Source organism: Erpetoichthys calabaricus, chromosome 16, assembly GCF_900747795.2.
Source record: "Erpetoichthys calabaricus chromosome 16, fErpCal1.3, whole genome shotgun sequence".
Lineage (NCBI taxonomy): Eukaryota > Metazoa > Chordata > Cladistia > Polypteriformes > Polypteridae > Erpetoichthys > Erpetoichthys calabaricus.
In genome coordinates, this window is record NC_041409.2 from 32,566,395 (window position 1) to 32,578,767 (window position 12,373).

Sequence of the window (12,373 nt, forward strand, 5' to 3'; positions counted from 1 at the left end):
ATAAATCATTATATTCTACTGAGCTCAAAGAAGACAACACACAATCTAATGCATTTCTGGATACATTACAGACACCACAAATAGATACTTTTAAGATGCTGAGGAACTGGATAAACCTCTGACGCTAACAGAATTACTAGATGCTATAAAGTTACCAAAGCGGGAAATCAGCAGGCCCTGATGGTTACCCCGTAGAATTTTATAAGAAATTCTCCACTCAGCTAGCTTCCCTCTTATTGGCAACATTTACAGAAGCTAGAGACAACCAAATACTACCTCAAACATTTCGTCAAGCATTAATCACCGTCTTTCCTTAACAAAATAAGGACTTGTTACAATGTGCATCATACAGACCAAAAATTCTAGCTAGAAGGATGGAGAAAGTGCTGCCCTCGGTAATATCACAGGATCAAACTGGATTTATTAAAGGCCGACACCTATCTTCCAATCTCCGACGCTTGTTTAATGTAATATATTCACCAGCAAAATCAAACACCCCAGATATATTACTATCATTAGACACAGAAAAAGTATTTGATATGATTGAATGGAACTACCTTTTCACTGCATTGGAGAAATTTGGGTTTGGCCCGAATATTTGTGCATGGATCAAACTACTGTATACCAATCCAGAAGCTTCAGTTTGTATTAATAACATTTGTTCAGACTACTTTAAGCTAGAATGTGGTACCAGACAAGGATGTCCCTTGTCACCACTGCTGTTTGCAATCGCCATTGAACCACTGGCGGTTCACTGTCAAAATTCTTATCAGATAAAGGGGATTATCAGAGAAGGACTGGAACAGAAAATTTCTCTATATGCAGATGATATGGTTTTATATATATCAGACCCAGAAAACTCTGTCCCTGCAGTTTTAACAGCACTAACAGAATTTCAAAAGATATCTGGTCTTAGAATTAATCTGAATAAAAGTATACTCTTTCCAGTGAATTCACAAGCATATAATATTAGATTGGACACCCTACCTTTTACCATAGCAGATCAGTTTAAATACCTAGGGGTAAATATCACAAGTAAACATAAAGCTCTTTATCAACAAAATTTTGCCGTCTGTATGGAAAAAATTAAGCAACACTTACATAGATGGTCAACCCTTCATCTCACTCTAGCCGGAAGAATTAACGTTGTTAAGATGAATATCCTTCCTAAACTTCTTTTTTTATTTCAAAACATTCCAATATATATCAATAAATCGTTTTTTAAACAGTTAGATTCAACAATAACCTCATTCATGTGGAACTCAAAACACCCACGTATCCGAAGAGCGACCCTATAAAGACCTCAGGCAGAAGGTGGCATGGCTTTATCTAATTTTCAGTTTTATTACTGGGCAGCAAACATACAAGCCATAAAAACATGGACACAAATATATGAACATACACAGGCTTGATCCGCAATAGAAGTAAAATCCTGTAGTACTTCTTTATACTCCCTGCTCTGCTCTCTAATAAATGCAAGTTATCGCAAATATACTAATAACCCAATTGTGCTTTACTCACTCAGAATATGGAACCAACTTAAAAAGCATTTTAAGATGGAAAATCTTTTATCTGTGGCACCTCTGCAAGAGAACCACCTCTTTCAACCCTTGCAAACATATCCAGTTTTTAATACCTGGAAAAGTTTTGGGATTAAAATGCTCAGAGATCTTTATATAGACAACATATTTGCATCTTTTGAACAATTACGTTCAAAATTCAACCTCCCAGCTACACATTTCTTTCACTATCTTCAAATTAGAAATTTTGTTAAACAGAAACTGCCCGATTTTCCTCACCTCATACCCTCCACAATGCTGGAAAAAATACTGCTCAATTTCGAGGAATTAAACACCATTTCCGCATTATATAAAATCCTATTAGAGTCCATACCTTTCAAAGATCCAAGAGGACATTGGGAAGAAGATCTCTTAATCAATATATCAGAAAAGGAGTGGAAGGTAGCAAAGCAGAGAATTCACTCAAGCTCCATATGCGCAAAGCATAGAATTATTCAACTAAAAATTATATATCGAGCTCATCTGTCTTGCTTAAAACTGTCCAAAATGTTTCCAGGGCAAGATCCAACCTGCGAACGCTGCAACCAAGCTCCTGGATCACTGGGTCACAAGGTCTGGGCCTGCACCAAACTAACATCATTTTGGACCAAAATTTTTAAGTGCCTTTCAGACAGCCTTGGTGTCCCAATTCCTCTTTACCCATTAACAGCTGTGTTCGGTGTTCTTCCAGACAGACTTGAAGTGGAGAAGGACAAGCAAACGGTGATTGCATTCACTACACTTTTGGCACGCAGACTTATTCTGTTAAATTGGAAGAATCCTAACTCTCCTCTGATAAGTCAGTGGGAAACCGATGTTTTATATTATTTGAAACTGGAAAAAATCAAATTCTCAGTTAGAGGATCTGTACAAATTTTTTTCAAAACCTGGCAGGATCTAATCAATATTATTTTAGAATAAGAGAAATAATTATTACCGCATTTAATTCCCTTCTCCATTTCTTATTTTCCTACATATATTTTTCCCTTTCTTTTGTTTATTGTTGCCTCATTAAAAAGCCCTAAGCAATTCTCCTTTGGCTAAGCTCTCCTTCTCAGGGGTGGGGTTTGATTTGTCTTCAATTTTGTTTGGTTATAAATTGATCTATTTGTATGGAATAATTACAATAAAATTTAATAAATAAATAAAAAAAAAAAAGAAGCATCTGTGACTCCTTTGAAATGAACCATGTCTCAAATATGGCTGGAAGACTTACATAAGCATAAATGACTATAAGTAGTAAATAAAATGATAATTTGACAATCTACTACTACTAAAATAGTGACTGTAATCGAATTGTGTCAATAAAAACAAGGTGGTTTTTGGTTACACCAGAGGAAGTATTTTTACAGATTTAAAAATGAACTCAGTTTTTAAATTAACTATCAGGTGATATGCTTTGGCAAACTAAATCTGTTGAACCTGCATGCAAAAGTCAATTCCTTTAACACATTTTTCAGACCATTTGCAGTCATACCTATTCCTACAATTAAAGTATGGTACTTCAGAAAAACATAAAAGAATTGGCCATTATTTGTGACATTCAGAAGGGTGTACAAGTACCTTCAGAAATGCACATCAGAATCCTAATATACTCTACTCTTAAAAATGTACTCTACTCTTTGAAGAACATGAGACACATACTGAACCAGAACATTTTGTTCTAATTACTACAATATCCTTCACAGCCACATCTTGTAAAATTCATAATTAATGAGTCATATTGTGTTGACTTGGATCAAAGGCTCCTAATTCAAAATTGTTGTGATGTGAGATTTTACATATAACTTGATGAATATTTTGTATGTCTTTATTTGTAATTTAGGTAAAGCAATGTAATTTAGTGTTTCCCCCCCCCCCCCCCCCCCCACCCCCTTAGGAATGGGTCTGTTTGAATTTTACGACAGGATTTGGGGGATGTGTCTTAAACCAGTTTGCTGAGTGTTTCTTTGCTAAAGTCATTTCTACCCTCCCCCGCAAGTAGGCTAAGGTGTACTTTAACATATGGTTTGGAGGCAGGTGTTAAGATGTTCTATTCCCCCATTGGTCTGAGGTATGGCTGTTTGGAATTGGCTTGTCTCAGAGGCCTTTAAGTATCATGATGTCCTATTGGCTCTAGGGGTTGGACAGAATATCTATAAATGTATGTGTTTAACCTCACAATCTCTCTCTTACTAACCAACATCTGAAAGAAGAATCTCTCTTGCTAACCTGTGATGATGAAGACAACACAATGAAGAGCACAGCTCAGCAGCCATTTTGAACAGACATGTGGCTGAAAGCTGAGCACCAATGATGCCTGAACTAGAGACATTTTAAGTAACTACAAGTCTGTGCCACCTGAACTACACATCACCATTTAATCAGGTTGTATGGTTGCTAATATTCAAATGTACTTTGCATTTTGTTGTTATTTATGAATATTATCAGTAATACATTATTTTATGTGTAACTTAACTTCTGCTTGTCTTTTTACTATATCTAATTGCCTGAGGTTATAGATATAGAAGGGAAGGTGGGGATAAGTTATATACAATAATACCTTATAAACAGTGGTAAGTCTGTGAGATTAGGCATTCTTAGGCTACATATTAATAATACAATAGGGGAAAGTAGAGCCAGCTTCTGTAGCCGAGGATCGGAGTGCATGGGAGTTTGCCCAACCAGTCTACATGTGTTTTGTGGACTTGGAAAAGGCATTCGACCGTGTCCCTCGGGGAATCCTGTGGGGGGTACTCCAAGAGTATGGGGTACCGGCCCCCCTGATAAGGGCTGTTCGGTCCCTGTACGATCGGTGCCAGAGCCTGGTCCGCATTGCCGGCAGTAAGTCGAACCCGTGAGAGTTGGACTCCGCCAGGGCTGCCCTTTGTCACCGATTCTGTTACAAGCGGCTGAAATGAGTTTCCTCCGCAGGGTGTCTGGGCTTTCCCTTAAAGATAGGGTGAGAAGCTCAGTCATCTGGGAGGGGCTCAGAGTAGAGCCATTGCTCCTCCGCATCGAGAGGAGTCAGATGAGGTGGCTCGGGCATCTGATCAGGATGCCTCCTGGACGCCTCCCTGGTGAGGTGTTCCGGGCACATCTAACCGGGAGGAGGCCCCGGGGAAGACACAGGACACGTTGGAGGGACTATGTCTCTCGACTGGCCTGGGAACGCTTTGGGATTCTCCCGGAAGAGCTAGAAGAAGTGGCCGGGGAGAGGGAAGTCTGGGCATCTCTGCTCAAGCTGCTGCCCCCCGCGACCCGACCTCGGATAAGCGGGAGACAATGGATGGATGGATGGATGGATGGATGGATGGATGGATGGATGGATGGATGGATGGATGGATGGATGGAAAGTAGAGCAATATATATTACTCTACCAAGACAAAACAAAAAAAAATCAAAATAAAGTAGTTTTTAATCCAGGAATCTTTCAACATTTAATATAATCAGAGAGTAAGTCTACAAAATCAAAACTGTGTATGTATCAAACACAATACCAATGGAACTAAAAATTCAAAGCAAAACCTGCTTACCCACTGTACCTCCCAATAAGGTCAATGTCCCACCAGTTTGTTGGGATAGCTTCTCCACTTTTTCCAACTCCAAAAACCATAAACCATTTTCTCTCTCTTGCTTCTTCTCCTCCTATAAACCTAAAAGTGGTTTTCCCCAACTTCCCACTGACAATTATGAACTGAATCTCAAACCTCCATGTAACATCCACGCTTGCTTTAACTATAGTGTACTGTTAATTTCCACATTAGGGTAGCTAACTATCCTTTAATAGCTGAGATTCAAAAGTAGTATTTAGTTCTTCTCTTCTCTGACATGTTGTCATCACGATGCAAGAATATTACAAAAATATGTACTTAGAAAAAAATACTTTACAAACCAATTTTTGTAGTTACTGCAGGTAAAAACAGCATAAAATTTCAGAAACTGATTCGTCAGCTAGCCTAGGGAAATACAGGTGACCTAACATGAAAGGCCACTAACAGTCCAGCACTGCCTGGAATAGAAGGGTTAAGTAGAAATCTACTTATGCTTCACCACCATGCTTCACCACTGAAGTAGTATTGAACAGGTGAAAAGTGGTGACTGGTTTCCTCCTGATATGGTACTAATATTGGTTTCCAGAGAATTTTGTTTGTCATTGTCTGAGAATCCACTAGGTGCCTTTTTGCAAACTCTAAGTGGGCTTCCATTTGTCTAGCCACTCTGTCATAAGGCCTGAATCAGAGGAATGCTGCAGTGATAATTCTGGGGCATTCTTCCATGTGTACACAGGTTCTCTGGAGCTCAGAAAGAGTGACCATCAGTTTCTTGGTCACCTCTCTTACCATGGCCCTTTACCTAAGATTCATCAGTTTGGCCAAGTAGCCAGCTCTAGGAACAGTCATGGTCATTCCAAACTTTTTCCATTCAAGAATTATGGAGTCCTCTGTACTATTGCAAGAATTGTTTGTTGCCTTCCCCAGGTCTGTGCCTCAACATAATCCTGTCTTTAAACTCAGCAGGAAATTCCATCAACCTCATGACTTCTTTTTTGCTTTGATACACATTATCAATTGTGGAGGCTTATACAGACAGGTGTGTGCCTTTCTTGATCATGTGCAATGAACTTAATTGACCATAGGTAGACTCCAAACAGGGTAGAGAAACATCTCAATGAATAACAGAATGGGATGCACCTGAGTACACATACACACACCCACGCACATACACACACCGACACACATTATAAACAATATTAACAGTGTCTGCAGAGTATAGTGAAACTGTTACTTGCATGTTCAACCAATATTTATATTGAATTTTTTTTCTGTATTCAGGAAAGAGTTTATGTTTAATGTAAATGTATGCTTTATTTAATGTATACTGAAATTGCAATAGTATATTGTATGCTGGGCTTATAAACTGAAGTATGCTTTGCAAGAAAAGATTCAGTATAACTGAATTACAGAAAAAACCATCAAACCTAATGTCAAGGTGGCATGGAGCACACAGAATAGAAAAAAGAGTAAAGGTGATAGATAGATAGATCGATCGATCCCAAGGGGAAATTCACATACTCCAGCAGCAGCATAGAATAGAGGTCCCAGGATATTATTCTCTATCTTCTGATCAAAGAAAATTCAAGTACTTCATAATAGCTTTCTGAGATGAAGCAGCACATCTCCTTACCAGGCCAGCAGGAACCTACAAAGTCATTTCCTTCATTGTCCTTCACAAAATAACCAGCTTTCTTAGCTTCAGAGTAAACGAAATAATCTGGGTCAATTTTGATGTGTGGATCACTGATCACAACCAGCTGCCAAAAAGAGGAATAAAAAGCTTTAGATAAGGCAGGCTTTGTCTGGGCACAAGAAGGAGATTGGCAAGCTGAAATAAATATGCAATCTAAACAAATAGCCTGATAATAATTTCTGCATTCACCGGCCTTCTTAATTGGAATAGTAGGTATCCAAGATAGGAACAGTAAGGTCTTCACTCTAAACTAATAATTGTTTTTTTTCTGTATACTATACATAAAATAAACTATCAAATTTCTGAACACAGTTTACCAGTACTGAATTGTGGTGATCTTCGGCAGGGGTATTGGCAGCCACTAGCACATCACTGGGTAGATTAACGCGCACATAAACACATAAACTGAGAGAACTTTTACTTGCTAATTAAAAAGATGTGTATCTATGAGATCTGGGAGGAAAGTAGGGTTATATGTATTTACTAAACTATGAAATCTAGCTGTGCTTCATGTGCTTACACTAATGCATCATTAAGCAGTCATCTGACTTGCAAACCTCAAACTCTGAAACTTTTCTCAAAGAATAAGATTTCTGTTGTAGTTTATTTGGTACAGATTTTCATGTAGATTGTAGTTCTTTTAGTCTTTTAATTATTTCATTACCACCTAAATCTAAACACATTAAGAATATAACATATGATGCTACTTATATGTTTATGTTTAATTATTTATATGTTACAGATAATTTATGTGGAAATTTGCACTTGAATGATCAGACTGTCTTGATCAAACATTTTCATCTTATGACAGGCTTTTACACTCTTGGTAAATTATCTCATTAATTTCATTGGGTTAAGCCTTTAAAATTAAATTGATATGGGCAAGTATTGAAACCTGAAGGAGAGAATAGTAAGCAAGCTACATGGAGGCATCCTTCTCCCAATATACCCAGCACCTCTCCTCTGCACATGTCCAAACCAAATTGTGAATTTCCCCTTGGGATTAATCAAGTATCTATCTATCTATCTATCTATCTATCTATCTATCTATCTATCTATCTATCTATCTATCTATCTATCTATCTATCTATCTATGAGCGTACTTTTAAACCAACAAGTAGGGAACATGAAATTAATCTATTTTTGTATTTATACAAAAAAAGTTCTTATAAAAAAAAAAAAAACATACACGACTGTAAATTTTGCATTTTTTTCTTTGTATTTACTTTTTTAACTTTCAAATGTTCAGTTTTAGTTTAAATTGAATAATGTGTCTTTGTGTACTGTTTTGTATTGGCATTTTGACGTTGAATTATGTAATTAAGTTGTGGGGTGAATCACTTGATCAGGTGCTGCAAGCAGGTCAGACTGTAGCAACTAAAGGCTTTAAAGACTTGTGTTTGCCACTCGTTTGACAGAGTTGCATTAACTAACACTGAGTGCAGAATGTCTTTGCTCTTTTTCTATTCTTGCTAGCTATATACAGTAGATTATTTGGCTTTCATTTTGTTTTTCTGGATTTTTGACCCTGTTATCATTCTTGTTTTGAAGTGTAGCTTTTATCCATCCATCCATCCTCTTTCTCTTATCTAAGATCAGTTCAGGGGGGCAGCAGCTTGAGCAGAGATGCCCAGACTTCCCTCTCCCTGGCCACTTCTTCTAGCTCTTATGGGGGAATCCCAAGGCGTTCCCAGGCCAGCCGGGAGACATAGTCCCTCCAGCGTGTCCTGGGTCTTCCCCGGGGCCTCCTGCCAGTTAGACGTGCCCAGAGCAGCTCACCAGGGAGGTGTCCAGGAGGAATCCTGATCAGATGCCGAGCCACCTCATCTGACTCCCCTCGATACGGAGGAGCAGCGGCACTACTCCTAGCTTCTCCCGGATGACCGAGCTTCTCACCCTATCTTTAAGGGAAAGCCCAGACACCCTGCGGAAAGAAACTCATTTCAGCCACTTGTATTCGCGAGCTCGTTCTTTCAGTCACTACCCACAGCTCATGACCATAGGTGAGGGTAGGAACATAGATCGACTGGTAAACTGAGAGCTTTGCCTTTCGGCTCAGCTCCTTTTTCACCACGACAGACCGATGCAGAGCCTGCATCATTCCAGATGCCGCACTGATCCGCCTGTCAATCTCACGCTCTATTCTTCCTTCACTCATGAACAAGACCCAGAGATACTTGAACTCCTCCACTTGGGGCAGGATCTCACTCCCAATCCTAAGAGGACACTCCACCCTTTTCCAGCTGAGGACATTGGTCTCAGATTTGGAGATGCTGATTCCCATCCCAGCTGCTTCACACTCGGCTGCGAACCGATCCAGAGAGAGCTGAAGATCATGGCCTGATGAAGCAAACAGGACAACATCATCTGCAAAAAGCAGTGACCCAATCCTGAGCCCACCAAACTTGGAATTTTTTTGTTTTCCTTCCAGATTTCTACATTCTAAAACAAAGTTTATGGTGCATTAGTTATTCAAAATCTTTTATGGGGTGTTTATTTTGTCAGTCAGTGCCACCGTCTCCAACCCATGTAACATAGCTGGTCTCACTACCGTCCTGTAGACCTTCCCTTTCACTCTTGCTGATACCCGTCTGCCACAAATTACTCCTGACACTCTTCTAAACCCATTCCACCCTGCCTGCACTCTCTTTTTCACCTCTCTTCCACAATCCCCATTACTCTGTAATGTTGATCCCAAGTATTTAAACTCATCCATCTTCTCCAAACTCTATTCCTGGCATCCTCACCATTCCACTGACCTCCCTCTCATTTACACACATGTATTCCATCTTGTTCCTACTGACCTTCATTCCTCTCCTCTCTAGAGCATATCTCCACCTCTCCAGGGTCTCCTCAACCTGCTCCCTACTCTGGCTACAGATCACAATGTCATCAGCAAACATCATAGTCCATAGTCCTTCAGAATAACCCCTACCCCATTTCTCCTCCCATCCACACCATAATAGAACAATTTGAATCCACCTCCAATCCATCTGGCCTTACTTCCCTTCCATTTAGTCTTTTGCACGCACAATATATCAACCTTCCTTCTCTCCATCATATCGGCTAACTCTCTCCTCTCCCCTTACCAGTCATACTGCCAACATTCAAAGTTCCTACCCTCAGTTCCACTCTCTTTACCTTCCTCCTCTCCTCCTGCCTCCGGACACGTCTCCCCCATCTTCTTCTCCTTCTTTGCCCAACAGTAGCCCAATTTCTGACAGGAAACCCTGTTGGCTAACAGTATTGGTGGCGGTCGTTGATAACCCAGGGCTCGACAGATCCGGTATGGAAGTTTGTATTATTGTCCACATATTGATTTGGCAAAATTTTACACCAGATGCCCTTCCTGACGTACCCTTCCCCATTTATTCAGGCTTGGGACCGCCACAAAGAAACACACTGGTTTGTGCATTCCCTGTGGCTGGGTAAAGTAAAGACTCAGTAATGACTGCTACAAAAAATTTAATTCCTCTACAAGCTAAAGCTACAGAAACATTTAAAACAGTCTCTTAAGTCAATAGCAGTCAAAAATCTCCATATCCAGAGACCATCATTTCCATCAAAATAAATAAAACTAATCTTACGTCAGTTCTTCACTCAAATGTTCATCCATATATAGCATAATTTGCATTTTAGATCACGTGTATCAAGTATCTGTGATGGAAACAGTGCTTAGCATCTCCTCAAATTTGGAGCATTTCTCTTTTTTCCATTCAAAAATTAGGTGGAACAAAAGCAGACAATTATTAAGAAGAATAAACAGACAACAACTGATGTTATAAAGAATGTAAAATGTATGACTTGCATTAATTACAGTTGTATGCTTTATTAGATTAAACAACCAAATACCTTACGCTTTTTGTCTTGAAGATGAAGCTGCATGCCTTGGGGATTTGGAAATTGCTTTTCATCCCAAGTGAAGTATCTCTTGCCTTGTGTATGTTCAATATCCAGCCAAATTACATCATAAGGAATGCCATGCTTGTCAAAGCCCTGGTCCACAGACAGCACATCTTCCTGGTTCTCATAGTTCCAGCGACACTGATGGTACCCCAAAGCAAAGAGAGGTGGCAGTGCCTGAAATCCTATCATATTCATCAGAAATGCAAACTGTTACACAGAAATGACAAATGAAAGAAAGTCTTTCATTTATGATAACATGACTTCTGATACTTCAGATTCTTCTTTTTTAAACTACAACAACAAGCTTTTGGCAGAAGAGACATTTTCACGGAACTGCCACTCAATGCAGGCTTTATTTTTCACACTATTCTGAGTAAACTCCAGAAGCTTTTGTGTGTGAAAAATCAAGGAGATCAGCATATACAGAAATGCTCAAACCAGACCATCTGGCACCAACAAACATACCATGGTAAAAATCATTGAGATTGCATTTTTTCCCAACATTCTGTTTATGATGTAAATATTAACTGAAACTCTTGACCTGTAACTGCATAATTTTAAATAGATAGATAGATAGATAGATAGATAGATAGATAGATAGATACTTTATTAATCCCAATGGGAAATTCACATTCTTCAGCAGCAGCATACTGATACAATAAATAATATTAAATTAAAGAATGATAATAATACAGGTGAAAAAAAACAGACAATAACTATGTATAATGTTAAATATTAACGTTTACCCCCCCTGGTGGAATTAAAGAGTCGCATAGTTTGGGGGAGGAACGATATGGCACTCCTGCCAGATATTTGGCTGATTAGATACTTGCATGGATAAGCAAGCCTGGTAGTGTTTCTAATAATTTGCTCAGCTAGGGTATATAAATGTGTTCGTGCGTTTGTGTTGGTGTGTGTGTGCGTGTTGGACATGTCAAATTCTAAGAACAAAGAAAGTATGATCCTTCAACTATCTATTTGTGACAGGAAATGAAAAGGGAGAGAAAAATATTTTGGCACAAAATTATTTTCACAATATCAGGTATTTTCAGCTGTGAAAGTAAAACTATGAAAACATAATAATTAAATAAAATGTATAAAAAACATTAGTAGGTTTAGTTTTTCACCAGTTTGAAGACTCTGGGCAGTTCTCTCAAGTTACCAATAAACTTTATCTGTAGTTCAGTAGAGATTCTGCCAAGTCAGTAATTGGAGGTTTGTATTGCTTCATTGCCAAACAACCTTTTTTAAAGCATAACTGATTAGTCCACAACAACACTGTGCTCATTAATGCAGACTTAGTGATTCTTTTTACCAGTGTGTCAAAGAAATACAGAAAAATGCAGAAAAATATTTCTGTGTTAAGTGACAGGTAAATTGTTCAAATACCTCTAGAAAAAAAAAGAAACATTTTTCACTCATGACTTTCTGTCCATAGGGTAAAGATTTTGTTGACCAGCACATTTCAACTTCAGGCTTTTTAATTACGCCTTGATATACAAGAATTGCAAAGAAAACCAGCAGCTCTTCATAATGGACATCAGTCCAAATATGCAGCCTATAATTTGGCTTTACTTTGTGCTGCTGTATCACTTGCTGTGCCCATACATTGGGTCTAGTCAAAATTGTAGCTGACATGCCGCAACTTATGAACAAACTGAAGTTCTATAACGGATCAC

At 38.7% G+C, this 12,373-nt stretch overlaps 1 protein-coding gene across 1 annotated transcript in view; it reads right to left on the reverse strand.

The window, feature by feature from the left end:
• The window catches only part of ganc (glucosidase, alpha; neutral C), a 124,604-nt gene that overhangs the window by 62,179 nt on the left and 50,052 nt on the right, over window positions 1-12,373 (reverse strand). Inside the window, exons 11-12 of the mRNA XM_028822299.2 lie at window positions 10,641-10,876; window positions 6,726-6,852 (exon numbers count right to left, since the gene is read on the reverse strand). Coding sequence (XP_028678132.2) covers window positions 6,726-6,852; window positions 10,641-10,876 — 363 coding nt within the window. The remainder of the gene's footprint in view (window positions 1-6,725; window positions 6,853-10,640; window positions 10,877-12,373) is intronic.